Source organism: Ascidiella aspersa, chromosome 2 (assembly GCF_963924565.1).
Source record: "Ascidiella aspersa chromosome 2, kaAscAspe10.2, whole genome shotgun sequence".
In the NCBI taxonomy this organism is placed as follows: domain Eukaryota; kingdom Metazoa; phylum Chordata; class Ascidiacea; order Phlebobranchia; family Ascidiidae; genus Ascidiella; species Ascidiella aspersa.
This window is the reverse complement of record NC_139448.1, coordinates 8,585,764-8,607,237: the sequence shown is the minus strand read 5'-3', so window position 1 is coordinate 8,607,237 and position 21,474 is coordinate 8,585,764. Positions and strand designations below refer to the sequence as shown.

Below are 21,474 nucleotides of genomic sequence, written 5' to 3'. Positions count from 1 at the left end.
AATAACCTCATTTTTTTGTATAATTTTTCAAAACAAAAATACAAAATTAATCTAATTTAAACTGACCCTTGAAATGAGGTGTTTGTATTAAAAAGTTTAGTCATAAAACGGCTATTTGACAATGTGTGTAATTATGTGCAAAGTATAACGCCGACAAAAATTTAACCCACAGCAATTGACTTGTGGTTCACTTATTCGTTCGCACACAAAGAGTCCGAAGCCATTTTTAACCCAAGCACAATATTACGCACAAAGCATTCGCGTCGATACAGTTAAAATACTTTTCGACAATGCCCCGTATACGCTTCAGCATACATTGGCTCCCAAATTGGGGCCTATTGCCTTTAATTGAGTACTATAGAATCAGACGCATCTGAGATTTAACAAGGAAGCCAACAAAGCCGACTTTGGCCACAATGTAGCTTCGGGCTGCTTAGGGATCCCACGAATAATCGTTTTAAAGCTAAGTCAACATGCGGTCGATTATACAAAACCTATACCTATTCAGCAAAAGACTCCACTGCAAACCCCACATTCCGGCTTTAGTTTATTCTATGGCTCAAATAAACCTTACAATGGTGAAAACATGCCCTTTAAATCCATGGCTTAGCAATTTAAAACAAATTTTGAAACTGGTATAGCATTCGTAAGATCACGTTCAATGAAATTGCGGGGCTGTTGTCTTGTAATAAAAAATTGCGTTGACAAATATAAAGCCACATATGAAAAAGGTATAGCCTAGATAAGAAAAATTCTCCTTATTTAGAACATTTTCCTATAGGCCTATAATATATATGTATATCATGTATTTTAATTTAAAGGCGGAATATGAATTGACCCCTAAATGCTGACATATTGTTGGCCTTAAATAGTCGAAACCCTTCGAAACATCATTTGAATATTTGTTTACTATAGCCGCTATTCACTTCTGAATGGCTTTACTATTTTTTTTTATTTCGGTGGTATCTATTTACTTGTCCGTTTTGGCTTTGAAATTCATTATCAAGCTGCCTTTCAGTTGTTTTAATTTCTTATAAAATGCGTAACAAAACTAAACTTCTTCAAACGCAAAAAACAACTCTTGACCTTCGCCATCCTAAATTAGTCCTAGGTGATGCCTGAAAGTCGTAGGTCTACTGGATACAAGCTACAGTCGGACAAAAGCTTACGCCAATAATTTTTTCATACACGTCAGGGTAATAAATGGTGTTGAATGTTTATCTAACAAGACCGTATCGCCCCTTTAACAACTGAAGACTTTGACATCTGATGAATCGAACTGCCGTTGAAAGACCGAAAACCTCCGGGATAACGTACAAAATTGTCAATGGCCGACACTTTACTGTTTGACTAGGAGACAGCCGATACATTACAAGTATGCAGGAGTTTTGCAAGACGTTTTGTTTGGGCTAAATCTTGTGTTCACATAACGTCGTATGTATGGTTTACCAGGGCAATATATTTTGTCGCGCAGCATTCGGCAAGTTTACTCTTACTTTCAGGGATAAAATACAAGACATCACACAACTGATATTTCACCATTCTTCTAAAACAATATAAACAGTTCTGCAATGTTGCTTGAATTTAACGCGAAAATATCAATTTGTGTTGCAGCTAAATTTGCTTATCTCGTTTCATAATTACCCCCAAATCTAAAGACAGTGATAATAATTTATGTATAGTATAGCATGTTTCGCCCTTTTCAAAACTAACTTAACACGAAGTTTCCATTGCATACTACTCGCCGCTCCAAACACAAACTGGCGAGAGAATCGCCCGCAAATGGACAATATCTTCTATTGTTTGCTCTTCGCTGGCGTTTGCATTTGCCGAGGTAAGCGACGGTCGCTCCTCCTTTATGCCAGATGCTGCGAAATATCTCCCGAAAGGCACGTATACACACCGTAACCACCGCGTTTACAATACGGCCAAGGAATCCTGTAACAACAGAGCGAAATCGGCCATTGACACAACTTAATATTGTCAAAACGCTCGCTCGGCCATTGTGGCTTGAACGCTGTTGACTTTGGAGGCCCGACGTTCCGAGAAACTTTTGTCCCTGGCCGGGTTCGAAGCACTTGCGAGCAAGGTGAGGAGTAGATTCGAGATTTATGATGTTTAAGAGGTGGGGTGACGTTTTAAACCTGGGGTTCTTAACCTAGAGATTAGACGTAATTTAGTAAAACACACGTTCGCGGGACGTGGTTTACAGTCATAAACACATGTTCAGTTTTGTAGAACGATATGCATTATAATATGGTCGGTTTTATCAAACTAAATCAACAGCGCGCTTTAGAGAACATGTAAAATGGTCGACCAAGCAAAATGTTGTATGAATTTAGTTTTTTCTTGTTTGATAAGCGAAAAATTGTAAAGTAAAATTAGGAAAATCTATTGAGGCTGGGAAATTACATGCTGTGAAAGTTTTGAATCAATCTTTACGAAATTCATTCCCTTAGTTTGTATTTTTTTATTTGCACAAAAGCGTCCAAGAGGTGCAGTTGTATTGCAAATCAAAGGGTTGTTCGAAAATCGAAAAATACGAAACGTCATAGGGGGATGCCTCTACGTCACATGTACGTCATCTTGCGCGTGGCGTAAGCTGTGTCATGGGCGTCCTGCAGTTCCTCCGGGAACCGAGACTCGCTGATGACCTGTAGATCTGACGGAGGTCTTGCTCCGTGCTTGCCGCATCCGTGTGCTGGAAGAAGTTTGGGAGGAAGGTGACAACAACATCCGACGCTGACACCTGGCGATGGAAAAAAAATAGCATGTATTGTACATAAACATTTAAAAAAAACATGAACACCAGTGTTTCTTAAGTTTTGGGCCTCTAAAAACTCGGCGGCGCACTAAGCATTCTCTATTGTTTTGGTTAGACCGGTATTGATTGAAATACTTACCAGGCGGGGTCTTTAACCGGGTGCCTTAAGGTTAGTGTCCTGCAATTTTTTCCTGTGTTATACGTTTTTTTGGGGGGCAATAAAATACTAAAATTATTAACTACTACTGACACTTACCTATTACCTAACTAAAAATGCGAAAATGTTGACTTTCTGCCGATGCGTAGTATAACTCTGGCCCTAGTGGTAACACCGTCTCCTTATGGGAGAATGGTTGTCCTGAGGACTGGGTTTGAACATTCCTGACATTCAAGGCATTACCGGCCTCCTTTTTGGCCAATGGGAACAATAAGCCACTACGCGTTCACCGCTTACTGTCCATTACTGTCTTTGCTTTCTTTGAGTTATTAAAAAAATTGATCCTGAAATGCTTGCGAGTTTGCATTTTACAGGCCCCATAGTTTATATATAACTAACTGTAGGAACTGTAGGAAGATTGAGCTAGCCCTAAGCCGAAAAAAAATTAACAAAATGTTAAAAAAAATCATACGTTTTTAATTTTAGAATATTTTTCACTTCCCGGCGCACCTGGTAACGTTCCAGCGCGCCACAGCTCAACGGTTAAGAAGCACTTACCTACGGAGTTAACGGTTGCTTTTGCGATAAAATGTAGGTTTTTGGTGTGTATTTCTTATGTTAAAATTTACCAGAACGACTTGGTTTCAAGGATTTATCAGGGTTAGTTTCCAAACAGTCACAAGTAAACTAAACATGTGGAACCCGAGTAAAAACTAAAACATTTGAAACCCGAGTAAAAATGTCTGTATGTCTGTTTAAATATCCACAGAGTCTTTGACTATATGATTTAACTCAAACCATCAGCTCCGACAATCGATGCCAACGCGATATTTCATGCCAGAAAGTTTGAAAAAGACCCGTTTACATTCAAGTGCAAAATACTTGTTTTTATGTATACAAGGCGACTTACCCGAGCCACTCCTACTGGCCACGTAAGCAGCTGCAACTGTGGTCAGCACCGAATCCCTTCTTCTGGATGCTAACTTCCGCTCTCTTAAAGGACAAAAGAAGAATTGGTAAACAATTCGATACCCGAGCTCGGTAAAGGAAAAATACCTATATTATTACTTAGGCTACATATCTATCAATATTGTGTTTACACTTTGAGAGGTAAACATTTAAAACACGGGCTATCTTTGCTACACTTAACACGTGCTAGCTTTGTCAAATTTAGACTCGAGCAGCTTTTAAACCTATATAAATCACCTAAATTTTGTTGCAGTAATCCAAGAAGAAAAGCATAAAACCAAACCTTTAATGTTATTTCCGCCGTGCAAAAGCTAGGCGTTTGTAAAACTGGTACTACGCTTCGTAACAAGATAAAAGGCTGTTATTCTCTGTATATACATATTATTCGTTGGTGAACAGGCCCGAGCACTCCTGACATTTGTACAAACACTCAAATACCTTATAATTTACTAGGCTATTAGATGTACAGCTTTCGCTTCATAGCATGCGAAGTCTTAAACTTACTGCCCTAAATTGGTACTATTTAAATGCGTGCAAATAAACTGAAGGGCCAATTGCTCCATACATTGTTTTTTTCAAGGTATTTTGGGGGACCGTTTCTCCAGCGGTTTCCCAAATTTTGGACTTGCAACATTTGGTATTTAAATGAAACACTTGCGGTCTCTTAAAACTACTTAGCGGTCACCCAAACCAAACCTTAAAAAATACCTGGCTCCATTTGATTTCAACCATACACGCCAGCCTAACCTACCTCCGCCAGACAGCGCTAGCGAGCCACAGGAAGACGGCTGCAGCGAAGGAGAAAGCGGCCGATCCCCAACCGACGAAGATGCCGTCCGACAACTCCCTCGCTTCGCCCTTCTCCCACGCCGAGTTCATGACATCGAGGCCGTACCAAGTGCTGGACACGAGTGCGAACGAGCCTGTGAAATAAGGCGTATATATATAAGTAGCTTGAGTGGTTCGTTAACTCGAACTATGTACTCTATTATATATAACACGACCCAATCATCTTTGAATAAATGTGAGGTAAATATGTGTCATTTTGACTATGGGTAAACATTTAAGGGGGGGAAATGGACAAGGTATTGTCCTTGAATAGGCAAACTGCCACTGTAATATACGATTATTGAGTTATTTTTTTTTTATATAAAAATATAACGCTGCCAATAGCTTATCTACAGTATATAAATATTTTAACAAGGCTTGATTTTTTTTAAAAAATGTTACCGTTACATCGCATAGGACTACACCGAAATGGAAGTAAAATATTTTGAAAACATGACAAAATAAAACAAAAGCGCCATCTAAACTTTTTAATCAGGGCCCGTTTGTTTTAAAGTAAGTTTTTCTGGCATTTTAGCGTATTGGCAGTTTTGCCCTGTAATATTCCACGTTTGACAGTTAAAGCGCATTTGCCAAATTAGGCTAATGTTCTGGCCTGAAAGTAAAAAAACAAACCGAACCAAATTACCAGACACTGTCCACACGGCGGCGCTCCAGCGCACCAGCCTCTCCTTGGTTTTGATTGACAGGCGAAAAAGCTGGACGCACTTCATTCCAAAGAGGTTGAGGACGAGAGCAACAGAGCTGAGCAGACAAGCGCTTATCATTAGTCCTCGGCACACGATTCGCTGGGCTGAAAGCAAGAGGCTTGTTGTTTGAAGAGCCCCAGTTATGCTAATGTAATTTGAATCGCGTTGGTTTGCGTTAGGGCAAAATACAGTTTTGTAAACACTTGTTTTTTTATCAATTGAGTCACAGTCAAGTTATTTTGAAAAGATAACTAGTCAACTTCCGTTTCAAGTTATGATTAGTGCAAGTCATTACCAAATCAAGTCGTTGACTAAAAAAGTAAAACGTTATACTATTTTGATTGGTAACGTCATCCGATTATAAGCAACTCACCTGAAAAAAACAAAAAACGAAACATAGATCAGGGAAATTGTAAATACCCAAATTTTATTATATGCTGAACAAAAACATTTCATTTCAACCCTAGTCACTGAATGACTTAAGTCCAAGTTAAGTCATTTGTTCAAAAACCTTAGGTCAATTCAGTTCATTTTACACAAATGCTTAGATAAAGTGGAGACATTGAAGCACAGTAACTTAAGTGCACTTAGTTCAAGTCATTGACATAAGTAATTAATATTATTTATTTAAAAGGGGTTTTAATTTGGCAAAATGTTTTCACTTTTACGTTAGGATAAAACTTATTGGCGACAATAGAATATACATAATATATATACATGTATATACTGTGCTTTCAGTGTCATTTTGGAGAATTACAATTACCAGAGGAGCTGTTTTTTGATTTACATAACATTCATGGTAGCAACAGTTTATATAAATACTGTACGTTATAAAGTGTATTTTTACTACAGGTTAAAGTTTCTAAAAACTTTTCAAACTAGTCTACTGGCAAGTTGCCGAAGGATTATGAAACTTACTTCCGTGGGCTCCGAGTAGTGACCCCGAGAGCCACTTGCCACACAGACCAGTCGAGCTGCAAAACTTCCACAGACCGTAGCAGTTCTCGTACGGTGAAATCTGAGGAAGACATAAAACATGTGAAGAGCTGCTTAAGTTTTTTTTAATTATTTAGGCCATTTAGACCTTATTTCGATTGGTTTAGGGGTTTAGGCCTTATTCCGCCGTACGTATTACTGCACATATGATCTCACTGACTTGGTGGGCCAGCAGTATTCCTAATTAAGCAAAACCAAATAAACATTTGGATTGATTTTTTTTTATTACAGTTAACTTCTCACAGCATAGATTATTTTAGTTCATTTGTTAATAAAACAATTTGTCTAAAAACATTGACTTCAAAACTCTATTTTTGAAACAATTGGCGCTTGTCCCCATACTATGCGCGCTAACCCACCTCTTACCAGCGGGTTAAACTTACCGCGAATAAACCCGCAAAAAATCAGTCAACCGTATCGACACAATTCGTGCGTCAAATTATGCGGGTTAAAGACACCTAGAGATTTCCGTGACTAATTTTGTATTGCTGTGTTTAACAGTCCGTTTACAAAGCAAACTACGAAACCTGCCTTTAAGAATGATATCACATTAATTACGTTAATCGACCTTTCCAATACGTAATTAAGTTTGTAATTCTAAAATAAATACTCCGAATCGTAAACTACAGCACCGTTAAATCTTAAAACCCAAAATTTCGATTTAAATTGTTGGAGAAATCGTATTTTCGCTGACCGTTTACAGCACTGATGGCAAACTTACTGACGCTTCGGCGTAACTGACGAACCAACAAGGGGTGACCGTAACGAAAACGTAGCAGCAAGAGGCAGCCAGACCAAGGAGGAAGCCGAAAATGGTGCAGGTCGGGGCTGCCAGCGTATTACAGTCATTTTCATCTGACATTTCACAACTCTATACTTTTCTCTTATTTTTTGGAACGGTTAATATAAGCGTTATTAGCACTTTGGCGCAAATATTTTTGCAAAATTGCAACAGGACTTATAACAACCAAAGGCCTAAATAAGTTACTTTAAGGCACAACTTATAGAATTGTTAAAAAGCTAAGCTAAAAATACCCGGGTTATTAAGTCCTAACATGCTTTTACGAATGACTATTTACAGCTGGAAAATTTAAACTTTCTTATGGCTCATATCTAGGCCTACCATCACATACAGTATTAACTATATAGAAATAATACAAAATAAAACGACACAAAAATATGGCAAATGCTTCCGACCTCATATATGCCTTAATATTTCGGACGCTTTAATATTTGTGAATATAATATACACTGTCTGCGAAACATATATGCTTATTTACTTTCATTCGACTCCCGTTTACTCCATTTTCTCAAAATCTAGCATCCAACTCATTTTTATTAAGGTATCCTGTATTGTTATACTTTTGCCAATTAGATTTCGGTTTAACAAATACCTTTTGTATACAGAGGTAATGTTCATGCAACTGACTGGACATATATCGCATTGTGTGCTTTCGGAATATGTTTAGCACGGCTCCGACACACAAGTTTAGCACCACCGCGCTAATGACCCAGCCAAGAAACGAGTGGATGTACTTTAGCCTTTCCATTAGGATACAACCAGCTAACGCTTATATTCTATTTAGCCTTCGAATTGTGGTGTTTTTTCAAACATGGTAAAATAGGCTTGCCGTGTTAATAAAATTGGTCAAATGCTCTCCACAACTTTTTTTTATGTATATTTGCGAAATGAGTTGTTTTGAGTGATTACTCTGAAACCATATATGTAAATTTGTTAGAGATACTCTAATTTTCGATAAATAGAAACACCTAACAATTCAGATAAATCAATATAGGTACTGTTCAATTAACTATCATACTGTTAATCCGTTTTCAAATCTTTGTACACAAATTTCTATTTAACCCCTGGATTTTCTTACACAAGCATGAATATACGGTGTTAAATTAAAATATAGCGACTGAGCTGTACTAATTTCATCTCAATTTGTAAACGTACATATGTTGCACAAATTATTTTATTGTTTGTTTATATGTTTTTACTTTTTTACTATTAATTTATTATTACAGTGACTTGTGAAATTTAAGAAACTATACGGGCTAGCAGACAGAAAATATTGGGAAGCCTCGTTAAAACCATGATGAAAACCCTCCTGCTAAATTTGTTTAATCCCACAAAATAATTGTTGTACTTTTGTGAACCTTTGGGTATTTTAAATTCGTGCGAATCCTAATTTGGAAATCGTCTAAAACTTTGATTACCAACCGAAAGACATAACACTTGTATAGAAGACACAGCTGCAAATTTTCGCATAAATTACCTTGTACCGGTATGTTTAAATAAGACCCCATTTATGTTTCTTTCAAGGAATGATCTTATTCGTGACCTGCGCCACAAAAAAGGTTCGCCAACTTGGCATAGAACATTGCACGACGCGTGGTGATTAACGAATGCGATGGTCTATCAATCAATCATATTTATTTTGCATGCAAAATGAAATGATAAGATAATTTATTGAATGCTAGTTTTGTAAAAAAATGGGAACATCGAAACAACATAGGACATCGAAAACAACATGTGTGAAAGCGGTACTGTCACTGTAGCGTCTCACTCACGCTTTTAGGGATTCAAACGGATTTATTACGCTGCTGTCAATTACGCCGCACAACTTCAGCACACGCTAGGTAGAATACTTATGTACACAACAGTTCATGTAACAGACGACACGAAATGGTAACCGGCACATTATAAAACACTACATCCCTCCCCTTTTACTTTAAACATCACGACAAAGAAATTAAACTCAAGTACATGACAATATTACACAAAATCACGAAACCGCACTGGCGTTACAATTTGTCGCCCAGAGCGACTTCGTGTTCCATCTGGCCTATCAGAATTCGGGGAAGAGCCTTCCACGTCGACCAATGGTGGTACATGGGGAACATCCTCTGATTCACTTTCGTCATTGACATACTTTCGCAGAAATGATGAATTTCTTTTCATTTCCACACCCTCCTCATTCTGAATTGTAACTTGGCCACTTTCTTCGCCGACAACTATTTTAGGTTCCGGATCAAAATTGGTAGAAAGCTTGTTGGTTTTGGGCTGTTTCACCAAAACTTGATCACCAACTTTTATTCCAGAGGAAATTGCTCTTCTTTTCTCGTCAGTGTATAGTTTTCCTTTTAGCTTGTTGCTCCAGTCCCTGTCATGAAACTCCTCTTCGGTCACCCTTGGTTCTTGACAAAGCTCCGGAAGCTTTGTTCGCATTTCACGACCAAACATTAAATAATATGGAGAAGCTCCAGTTGATGACTGTGGTGTTGATCTGTACGCCATTAAAAATTTGTCTATCTCAGCCTTCCAATCTTTGTGTTCCGAATGAGCCACACGGATTGCCTTCATTAAAGTTCTGTTTTGCCTCTCCACTTCTCCATTAGCCTGAGGCCAAAGTGGAGTTGTATGGACATGTTCAACACCATTTTCTTTTAGAAAATCTTCAAATTCCTTAGAAATGAACTGTGGGCCATTATCAGTCCGAAGTGAGTAAGGCATACCGAATCGTGCAAACATTTTGCTTAGCGCTTGTATTACACAGGAACTTGTAATTGACCTCATAATTACCACTTCATAGAACCTGCTATAATAATCCACAACAACAAATATGTTGTCTCCACTTGGTAAAGGTCCCAGTATATCAGCTGCACAATCCTGCCATGGTTGACTTGGAGGTAGGACTCTTGCAATTGGTTCTGGTCTGCTGTACTCACTAGTTACTTGGCATCCATGACATTTCTTACACAGGGTTTCTGCATCTCTATCCATCTTTGGCCACCAAACTTTACAACGAAGCCTGTTCTTTGTTTTTACAATACACTGGTGTCCCTCATGAGCAAGTTTCAGCACAGCTTGACGCAAACTACCAGGAATTACAAGTCTAGTGCCTCTAAGTATCAGGTTTCCATATATACTAAGTTCATTTTTCACATGTAGATAGCTTGGATTAACACATTTTGACCAATCACCTGTTTTTACACAATGTCTAACCACTCTTAGTTCTTCATCTTTTTCGGATTCTCTTTCCACTTCTTTTGATGACATAGCAACAGGTGTACTGTATTCCACAACTTGACCAATAAAGTCTTCAGAAACACTGTTGTCAATACAGCATGCTAAATTAAGCCTGGACAACGCATCGGCAATATTACTTTTGCCTGGTCTGTACACAACTTTAAAATCATACCCTTGCAGTCTTAGCACCCAACGTTCAATACGTGCTGGAAGCTTTGATGACTTTGAGTAAATAAACTGAAGTGGTTTATGGTCAGTCTCTAATTCAAACTTTTTTCCGAACAAATACAAATTAAACCGCTCACAAGCCCAAACTAAAGCCAATGCCTCTCGTTCTGTTTGGCTGTATCTTCTTTCCACATCAGTAAGACTCCTTGATGCATAAGATATAACCCTCCATTGACCACATTGCCACTGAGTCAAAACTGCACCCAATCCATATGGAGAAGCATCTGCAATTACTCTTGTTGTGCAGTCATTGCGAAAATAGGCAAGGGTGTCTGCTTTGGCAATTAAATCCTTTAGTCTTACAAATGCAATGTCCTGGGCCTTGCCCCATGTAAACTTGACACTTTTCTTTGTTAAATCCAAAATGGGTCTTGCAATTGAAGACAAATTCGGGATAAATCGTGCAGAATATTGCACCAAACCCATAAATGATCTTGCTTCACTGGCAGTTTTGGGAGGTTCAGCATTCTTGATTGCTGCTATTTTCTCTTCACTTGGATTAATCCCTTGCTTGCTTAAATCATGGCCAAAAAAAGTAAGTTTAGCCATACGAAATTTGCACTTTTTAGCATTCAGTGTTAAACCACAACGAGACATTTTATCGAACACAGCATACAACCTCTGATCATGCTCTTTTCTTGTACGCCCATGTATAATAACATCATCTGCAATGTTTGCAGTTCCTTGACATCCCTTCAAGATATCCCATATAATCTTCTGATATTTCTCTGGGGCAGAGTTTAGACCAAACATTAGTCTAGTGTACCTGTACAATCCCTTGTGTGTGATAAATGTGGTGATATGCCTACTGTGTTCATCAAGTAAAATTTGATGAAATCCCCACTTCAAGTCCAATTTACTGAAAACAGTACTTCCATTAAGTTCATACAGCAACTCTTCCACTGTGGGTATTGGGTGTCTTTCCCTTACAATAGCTGTATTAGCCTGTCGCATATCCACACACACTCTAATGTCACCATCAGGTTTAGGAATTACCACCAATGGAGAAATCCAACCAGTAGGCCCTTCAGGTGCTTCCTCGATTATCCCCCCCTTTAACAGCTCTTCTAATTTTAATTCCACTTTTTCTCTCAGCTGAAATGGAATTCTTCTCACAGGCTGTGCCACAGGTTTAACTTTATCATTGATGTGCAACTTCAACTTGTATTCCTTCAACAAACCAATTCCAGAAAACAGTTTTGGAAATCTGGACAAAACATCATCATACACAGAGTTCACACAACTTGGCCCCAAGTGTAGTAATCCTAACACTTCTGCAGTATGCTTTCCAAGCAAGGTGTGACCTTTTTTTTCTGTGACAATAAAATCTGCCTTGCACTCTTGAAGACTGTCTTTAGATTTCACCTGGGCTGTAAAAGTTCCTAAAGTAGCAAGAGGCCCTTTACTGCCATATGCATACAACGTCTTGGCAGACTTTCTGGTTTCTGCTTTAATTTTCTGCTTCTTTAGCCATTCCCATGTGTCCTTGTCAACAATATTTGCTGACGCCCCTGAATCAATCAAAATATTTGGCAAGGTAACACCACCAATTACCAGTGTCACTGTATAAAACTCTGTTAGAGGTTTTAGACCAAAAACAAATCCATCACCATCTTCTTTCTCTATTCCATTTTGTACAGTGTTATTATTGGAACGCCTTTCAAAAAGACGATGTCCCTCTTCACCATTATATTTTGATGGCTGGAAACCATTGGACCAACACTTTGATTTAAAGTGTCCAACTCTACCACATTTAGCACAAGCTTTTTTTCTAGCTGGACATATCATATCTTTCTTAAAATGTCCCTTTTGACCACAAGCAAAACAGGTTTTTACTTCTTTTCTTGATGTTGAAGCAACCTGACGTTTTCCAGGCTTTTCAATGTAGTTGACTGTCTGGCTTCCCTCCATCACTTTTGCTTGAGAATTCACAGCTTCAAATGCTTTGGACATTGACAACACATCTTTAAGGGTAAGTGTATCTCTCTCCAGAAACTTTCTACGTAGTGCATTTGAGTGACATTTATCAATTACTTGATCACGAATTTGGTCATCTGTCTCATTTCCAAAATTACAAGTAGCTGCACTTTGCCTTAGTCGACATACAAACTGATCAACTGATTCGTCATTTGTTTGATGCAATTGACGAAACAAGTGTCTTTCAAAAGGTATGTTGCACTTTGGCATAAAATACTCATTTAAAACAGTTAAAGTTTCATCATAGGTCTTATTGTCATCTTCCTCGTTTACTAATGTATAGTAAATTTCCTGCACATTCATACCTGCAGTATGTAGCAACAGTGCCTTTTTCTGAGCGCTACTCGTGATTCCCTTTCCCACCAAGAATAGATTGAAAGCTCGTTTCCAACGCTTCCAGCGTTGAGACAAACCATGTGCATCGTCTTGAACATCGAACGGTTTCAGTGCACCAACATCACTGTTTGACATTCCCACGAGGGCAGGATTCCCTTCCGAAAGTTCCACAATCAACCCAAATGTTGATTAAATGAATGAAAAACAGATCCTCGTCGCCAAATGTAGCGTCTCACTCACGCTTTTAGGGATTCAAACGGATTTATTACGCTGCTGTCAATTACGCCGCACAACTTCAGCACACGCTAGGTAGAATACTTATGTACACAACAGTTCATGTAACAGACGACACGAAATGGTAACCGGCACATTATAAAACACTACAGTCACCACATTTTGAACCACTGTGTCTTAAATGAAAAGGAAGCTAGCAAAGGCTGTATTCTCAATGGTCTCATGTCACTGGCCGCATTAAATGGTGCGGCCTATCAAAGCCCTACCGGCCACGTATGTTACAATAAAAGTGGTCGGCGGATGACGGCGTTTTGTGCAGATTTACAGCGGACCGTTTTCCGATCAAGGTTTTGCCCCAAGGGCCAACATGATACTGTGTCACTTACACAGCAGCGCGATTAAACCCTGTACTTAGTGCAGTTGCAAGTCGCTACGGACTGAACAGGCCGACTTAAAACCAAGGCCGGCAAGAGCGACCGCGACATCTCTCGGAACTTGCGCGTTATAACCTGTTTCCCAGCCAAATCTCGATCAATCATTTTGGTTTTGCAGTCATTCACTACATAGCATTTGTGTTTGAAAGGCGAAAGTTTATCCAAGTAATTGGGATATAATTAGGAGGCTTCGGCTACTGAAAAAAATATAGATCGGTAAACCTGCCCTTAACTGGTAGTCTAGACATTAGTCACCCACTCTTAGACACTGCAGAAAAAAGATAACATTGTACCACCCGATCCGTTAGAAATTAGTGCATTTCTAAGCAAAAAGGTCTACGACAATCAGGGCATCCAAAGGATCATAAAGTCCGACTTTTAGGTCTCGGACAATGCACTAATTTGACTTAACAATGTGCTTAAAAAGATTAAGTTTAATAATACTTAACCCACCTAAACCCAAACGCAAACCAGCACCCGAACCCAAATAATGTGAATTAATAATTAGATAAACGCTTTAGGCTCCAATACCTCAATTTGTGACGTAACAATCTTATATACTATGGACGAGAAACTATATTATGCCCACCGAAAGTTTGTTTTTTTATCCAGCATTCAAATAATTATTACATTAACGCCCTTTATTTGGGTTAGGGTTAAGTGTTATTTTTCAATTTATCATGCGAAGGTCACATCGATCATGCGAAGGTCACATCGAACAAAGGTTTATGTTTTAGTGCCGATAAAATGAGTATAAAAAATTGTGATCAACCTCGAAATTTTATTTTACTTTTGGTGTTTTAGGCTACTAACATCGATATTAATTACCATATCAATCTACGTATCGTTGAGCATACGTGCAAGCACAAATCCTGTATCCCTGATCGGCAATTGACCTGATGTTTTCAGCTTTTTGTTGAAAGATTTAAGTGTATTGTAACTAACAAAGACCCATCAGTGCCATTTCGTATCTGAGTGGTACCGTATTTTGAGTGTGTTCTAAAGAAGGCCGTGGTTCTCAAACTAACTTGTGTAGAAATACCTTGATGTAAACTTTAAATGAGATAACTAGGACCATTATAGTAATTACCTAATACTTTGCTAAGGTGAAGTCGAAGCTATTAATGTAGTGTTTTGTAAATGAAATTTATGTCGCAAATTTGTTTTTATTTTGTAATGTATCAAAGGCTAAAAAAGTTTCACAATCGCTTTTGAAAGCCACATGCTTATAACCGTATTATATCCACTAAGCTTTTGTCACTACACAACTCGAGTTGCAATAACAGCATGGCGACGGCGTAAGGAATTTTTCCGACGGGCATTTTCTCCCAAAACCGAATGCGATAAAACGACATCAGCAATCCGACGCATTGTGGGTGTAAAAGTTCCCCGGCGAGCAGCTGTTTACTTCTTTGTTATGCTTGTTACGCTCGGCTGGAAGCTACGACAGACACACAATGTGGCGGCAGGATGCCTATTGCGAGATAAAAAGTGATTGGTGACTTATTGAAAGGAGCCGGCCAAAAGTAGGTTATCTGTTGCTGCGAAAGGAGGCTAAGTGTTTCCGCACAAAGGAAAAGACAACCAGAAGTGGCCCTTTTTTTAAGCAGCCAAAGCAAAGTGACCGCCAAGTCGACTTCAGGAAGCTTAAGAACTGTTGTTTTATGCGCGGTCGTAAGTTGCAAACTTTTTACTTGCTGAGCCGCTGTAATTCATAACGAAGCAGGCATTTTGGTCAAACAACGTTTGCTGGAGTATACCAGTGCTGAAATACAGTTCGTCCCACAACTTTTGATTGGATTTAAAAGCAACAATGGATACAGGGCTGGGTTCTGACAATTACGGTCCTATATCTTTTACGCCGACTGATGCCCGGCTGTCAAAAAGGTAAGCAATAGCCCTTAATGCTACTTTAATACCATTAACCTTTAACACGGCAAGCAAAAGATAATTGTAGTGCTCTCTTACCAGACTCAATACAGTGTTCAATGAATCATAACAAATACTTCCTGTAAATGTTTGTTTGTTTTGTCCATAGTATCCTAGGTGCAGCAAAACATAAATAGGCAATTGAATACCTTAATTCACGAAATGCAAACCAAAAACTAATGATTATATTGCTGTTACAGCTTCCAGGGAATTGAGGATGCTAGTCCAAAAGTTGATTCAGAGAAAAGAAAACCACTTATGCATCCAACATGGTACATCAACAACAATGGTGATGGTATGTAATGTGTAGATGTAACTAAATAGTGTACCAAATAAAGATGTTTGAACAAACTAGTATTTAACTTACTAATACTGTGTTTTTCTGTTTGTATATACATATAACTGTTTGTATATATATATATATATATATTATATAATAAAACTTGAATTGTGCTGTAAATTGTTGGTTTTTGATATACATTATTAAAGTTCAGGTCACCTAATCACTTTAAATCACTCTTATTTTCAAAAAATTACTTGTAAACAAGTCAAACAATTTTGTTCTTTACCAATTTGTTTTGCTGCATTCAGACCAGACAGCTGATCCTACCCCTGTTGGTTCCTACAACGGCAGAAATCAAGACAGCGACGCTGAAAATTCTATTTCTCACCATGACCTGCCAAGGTTGTCAATCACATTCAACAGACACAAGTACTATAGTCGATTGGTGGACCCTGCGGACAACAGAATGGTAAGAATATAAATAAAAAAGTAACTTTTTTTTAGTTCTAAAGTAACCAGTGTGTCTACCTTAATTTTCTGTCATCCAGATGTGCATGTATATATTAATAATAACTCACTCATTTTGGATTTAAGCTAATTCAACCTATTGGATAACTTTTTGATTTGTTAACGAATCCCTGTCAATCTATATTTATTTATGTCATTACCTGCATTGCTTTTGTTTTTCTAGCAACTTCCCAAACACATTCTTCCCTCATCATTATTTTATGTTCTACCAACGCAATCCGAAGATAAACAAAACAGCATTGTCACCATGTAAGATTTTTTACAACACATCAATATTATATTAATGATAAATGTTTTTTTAACAAATAATGTAATCATTGAATACCAATTTATCATTTAAATAGATTTGCCATTTGGAATACAATGATGGGGACATCTCTCTTATCCATGCCTTGGGGTCTTGGTCAGGCCGGTTTCACATTTGGCATAATTCTTATTGTCATGACTGGGTTTTTGACCCTCTACACGGCATATAGGGTACTTCAGTCACAGGATTTTATAGGTAAGTAGTAGTATTTTTCCACATTGTTCATAAACATACTGTTAATTTTTTTTTACATATTTTTAGCATGTAATATTGATGTTAAATAAGCTGTAATAATGATGTTGAATATTTCAGCCAGACATTGTTTTAATTCTAAAATTGTTCTTATGGCAAAATTTTATTAAAGTGCCAACGGTTCGATTACCTATTTAGGCAATCTTCTTCAGGGCAATATAATTGCTAATATAAGCGAAATATATATATATATACTAGACAAACAATAAAATTAAAATAACAATAAACCACATTCTAAAGTATGATGAAATGATGTTATTGTATAACTTTCTTCTGCTTGTTTTGCTAATGAGTTATTCTGCTAAATATTATAACGACTAGTTTGTATAAGTCTTTGTATATATGTTTATTTCTTTAGATGGAGAGGCTTTTGAGTTTTCTGACGTCTGCAAGTTTTACCTTGGCCGCTTTGGAGAGTGGATTGCCATTATCTTTGCGCTTGTAACATTTCTGGGTGGAATGATGGTGTACTGGGTGTTGATGAGCAACTTTCTTTACGTAACTGGGGTGTTTATACATGGTATGTGGCCAATTATTGAAAAATCAGTACAAAAATTGATTACAAAATATGTATATATGTGAAAAAATAAACGTACAATTACTCCTAACAATAATAAATTCACAAAATTATTTAATCAGACAAGACGATTGGCGTGAATGCAAGTATTGCTACCAACTCGAGTGCACCTGAGGTGTTGTGTCCATCCAATTCACTTCCCCCAACACCGGTGCCCCACAATGGTAGCAACCTTTTCTCCAATTTCTTTATTGAAAACGACAAAGAAGACATTTTCCACAAAGTCTGGAGCTCATCGAGAACCGTTCCAATTTTTCTCGCCATCCTTGTTTTCCCTCTTCTGAATTTCAAGTCGCCGACCTTTTTTACAAAGTTCAATTGTCTGGGTAAGGCAGGGCCCTCTGTTTTGTCAGTTATGGTATCCTTTAGTCATGCTTTTAAAATAGACTGGACTTTGGGATTCCTCATAAGGGAAATTTTCAATAATTGCTGCATCAGATGTATTCCATGATTGTTTCCTAAACCCTTATTAGGTATTGTATAAATTTAACATCCTGATTGTTTCCTAAATCCCTTTTTGGGTATTAAGTAAATTTAGCATCCCTTTTATATATCTTTTAAAAGTTTTGGGCTTTGACATTTTACCATGTCAGCTTTGCGCTTGATTTTGACTTTCCATGTAATGATTTTAATCCAAACTGCCCAGAAGTGCTAATCTTATAACTAAATATTATGTCCCAAAATATGTAAGTGAATTATACAAGTTATGAGTTATAAACATATTAATATAAAAATGCAATTTATTTAATTGAAAGTATCAAGGCTACAACAAATTTAGTGATTAGTGCTCTGATTAGTATTGCTCTTTGGACCTAAGGCTGACAAGATAATGCTTGTGTCAACAGTTTCAGTATAGTAAGTAGTATTTTAAAGTCCACAAGCATATATATATGGCTGCTTGCAACAATGTGAAAAGCATCAAATAACAAACAAATAAAGTTAAACAAGTAGTACATTACTCAAAAGTGGTTTCTGTGTAGTATGCATAATTAAACAAATAACAAAAAATAGTTTGTTTAAATTTTTCAGGCACCATGTCTGTGTTCTTTCTTCTTGCTCTGGTTACCACAAAGGCCGTATCTTGGGGTTGGAACTTCGAGTTTCACGTCGTCACCAATTCCACCGACGTCTTTTTGCCCCAGTTTCGATTTACATTTCCAGCTCTAACCGGGATGCTTTCCCTTGCATTTTTCCTACACAAGTGAGTAACTGGTTAGTGTGTAGCATTTTATACTTTTTTAAGCCATTTATCATATTCATTTTGTGTGTTCTTGCTAGTATAACAACAATAGATTTTTCTGCTGACTTAAGTACTATTTAATTTCTAGTCTTGGCCGGTTTAACATTTTTATATTAAACAAACTTTTTTGTAAACTTGTATTTTTGGATTATGAATAACCTCGTATTTTTCTCACACAAGTAAGTAGTTAGTTAATGTGTAGAATTTCCACCAAAAGTGACTTATAAAACAATTTAACTACCTACTTTTGTTTAATTTTTTGCATATTAAAAAAAAAAAATTTCCGACTTTCTTATTAGGGAATATTAAAAAAACTTGGCTTCTAATCAGATTATATTTTTGACAAAACATATCACCTTTAAATTTAGGAATTATTTACCTTAACATGTTGTGTTAACAGTAACACTATATATTTTGTATTTGCAGTGCAGTGATCACGATAGTGAAGAACAACAAACACCCAGAGAACAATGTGCGCGATCTAAGTATTGGTTATTTGCTTGTGATGCTAACCTATCTATCGGTCGGCATTCTCTTCTATTGTTCCTTTCCACTCCCAAAAGCTTGCATCGCATCTGTAAGTAAAAACAGTTAAGAAAAGAGTCGGTTATAATTTTTGTTGTGATGTATACTAGGGATGTAAATCTGAGTCGATATTTGATGCCCATTGGTAGTATCTATATTCGCCCAGTAATATGGTGGTATGGGTGCCGAATCGATACTAACTTAATATAGAAATTCCAGTCATGATTTACGATTCAATGCAACAAATCTACATTGAATGATAAATTTATTTACAAATGGAGGTAAATCAACTTCTTAACAGTAAATTTTAGCTTAACATAATAACCTTGATAAAACGCCCTTTGGTTGGGAATAAAATGTCTCAGTATTTTTTCGATGGTTCGATGAGACGAAAAAAAAGCAGGTCTCTAATCTATAACGTTAAACTTTGTACCGTGAGCTGGATTATTTAACTTTAAGATTTAACATTTTCTTGGTTTTCCAGAACCTGCTTGAAAATTTGTCGACCTCTGACCCATTCGCAGCTGGGGCCAGGATGTTTCTTTTGTTCCAAATGATGACCGTTTTTCCCTTGCTGGCCTACCTTTACAGAGTCAACGCTCTCTATGCCTTGTTCCAAACTGCATGGCCTGGGTAATTTAAAATAATGCTGTTTTTTTATTTTTTTATTATATTGTTCACAACTATTACCTCATGTCTGTATATGACGACATTAATTTGTCGGAAAGTTGATTTTAGTGTCATTCTATGCCTGTTGCATTTCTGTTTTACTGTGTCAACAAAACTAACCAAGCCATAGTTCAATGTTTTTTTGTGTGTTTTTCAAAGATTTCAAATACAAGTTTATGTTATCAGTAGTAATGAATAAGATTTACGTTTTTTTTTCAGGAGGCTTCATGTTATTGCTGTCAACATTTCAATTTTAACGGTTTGCGTTCTAATCGCCATGTTTTATCCTCACATTGGAGACATCATTCGGTAAGATATCATTTATGTATCACTAGTTTTATTCTTGCAGGCTACATATCCACAACCCCTATATATATTATTATATTTATATATTTTTTTTTATTGCAAGGCTACAGTTTTTAGTGACACGAGTATTCAATAAGACAACCAAAATGTACCGCCCGATATTCTAAATCCATTATCATACTTTCCACTAACTTTACATGCGGTCCTACACAAAGAGGTTGCTTATGATAAGTCAAACTGCTTCCTAGTGAATACGTTTTCCTCAGGTTACCGGTTCGATTCTCACCGAAACGCTATTTTTTGCAACGGCTGTTGCTACTTGCAATACGAAAAAATCGCATTAAAAATTGACCAATACAAGAACTTTGCCATTTGCTTTCGCAGCTACAGCGGTGCCCTGTGCGGTCTGGTGTACATCTTCTTCCTACCTTCGCTTGTCTACATTCTGGCAAGAAAGCGGCAAGGAAAACTCACAATATTCGACACCGTGCTGCATTCTTTCATCATAGCACTCGGCGTCACTAACTTCATCGCTCAGTTTATTATCACGCCGTCCAAATAGCCGCTCTCGTTCTTTTGCCCTTTTTAGGTTGTTTTATGCATTTTTAGTTGTGTTTTAGGTGCTTGCCTTCGTACAAACGTTTCTTAAACCTACGTTTCGTCGCTAACACGCTTGCGCCATCTTCGCTCACGTCGACCACAACAGTTTAGACGCGATTTTTATACCTTCTGCGAATCCGAATATGCCTCAGCCAACACAATTAATACCCATCTTCATGTGGTGTGCTTTTTATCAAGTTTCCAGTGACCATCCTATCGACAATGTACAGGTCTCGTGGACTGTACTAAGTTTGCCTATTATTTTCGAAATGTGAACATTTTTTTCGATTGTTGTACTATACTGCTGTTGCCTTTTCTCGTAGAAACGCAACAGGCTGTGGTAAAACATGGCCAAACATTCTCAGTTTGTTTTTTCGCGAAATCGTTAGTTATTGCTTTAACAGGTGAGCCCCGTTGTTCGTAAACTACCTTTTAGATTTTAGCAAAGACGCCAAGTGACTAACTAAAAAGTGCAACTTCCCAAGTTTCAACCTAACCGTGCTTTTCCGCCTCGTTAACACCAAGACGCATCCCCCTTTTACTTACTACCTTTTATGCGTTCTATTTTTTCTCGTGTCTTATTTATTGTGTAATA

General features: G+C 37.4%; 2 protein-coding genes across 2 annotated transcripts; one reads left to right on the top strand and one right to left on the bottom strand.

Annotated features, from left to right (window-relative positions):
* Positions 1-2,570: 2,570 nt before the first annotated feature.
* On the bottom strand, positions 2,571-7,283 carry LOC146163430 (claudin-19-like). Its single transcript, XM_083380492.1, has 6 exons — positions 7,143-7,283; positions 6,344-6,443; positions 5,365-5,529; positions 4,642-4,813; positions 3,832-3,914; positions 2,571-2,749 (listed from the first exon to the last, which is right to left on the bottom strand). The coding sequence occupies exons 1-6, from the start codon at positions 7,281-7,283 to the stop codon at positions 2,571-2,573; spliced, it is 840 nt and encodes a 279-aa protein (XP_083236618.1).
* Positions 7,284-15,134: 7,851 nt separating this feature from the next.
* Positions 15,135-21,158, top strand: LOC146163429 (neutral amino acid transporter 9-like). Its single transcript, XM_083380490.1, has 12 exons — positions 15,135-15,550; positions 15,793-15,887; positions 16,184-16,344; positions 16,567-16,652; positions 16,748-16,905; positions 17,321-17,482; positions 17,602-17,865; positions 18,569-18,740; positions 19,206-19,356; positions 19,789-19,937; positions 20,193-20,282; positions 20,664-21,158. Exons 1-12 carry the CDS (start codon positions 15,477-15,479, stop codon positions 20,839-20,841), a joined length of 1,740 nt encoding a protein of 579 aa, XP_083236616.1. The 5' UTR covers positions 15,135-15,476; the 3' UTR covers positions 20,842-21,158.
* The last annotated feature ends 316 nt before the right edge of the window (positions 21,159-21,474 follow it).

What these genes read in the sequence shown, in the direction of transcription:
- LOC146163429 (XM_083380490.1), top strand. Translation starts at nt 15,477, where the DNA reads ATGGATACAGGGCTGGGTTCTGACAATTACGGTCCTATATCTTTTACG. An exon ending in CTTGCATTTTTCCTACACAA is followed by an intron (nt 18,741 to 19,205) that starts GTGAGTAACTGG and finishes TTGTATTTGCAG; the next exon opens with TGCAGTGATCACGATAGTGA. An exon ending in TTCCAAACTGCATGGCCTGG is followed by an intron (nt 19,938 to 20,192) that starts GTAATTTAAAAT and finishes TTTTTTTTTCAG; the next exon opens with GAGGCTTCATGTTATTGCTG.
- LOC146163430 (XM_083380492.1), bottom strand. Translation starts at nt 7,283, where the DNA reads ATGTCAGATGAAAATGACTGTAATACGCTGGCAGCCCCGACCTGCACC. An exon ending in ACTACTCGGAGCCCACGGAA is followed by an intron (nt 5,530 to 6,343) that starts GTAAGTTTCATA and finishes TCTTGCTTTCAG; the next exon opens with CCCAGCGAATCGTGTGCCGA. An exon ending in GGCCAGTAGGAGTGGCTCGG is followed by an intron (nt 2,750 to 3,831) that starts GTAAGTCGCCTT and finishes TTCCATCGCCAG; the next exon opens with GTGTCAGCGTCGGATGTTGT.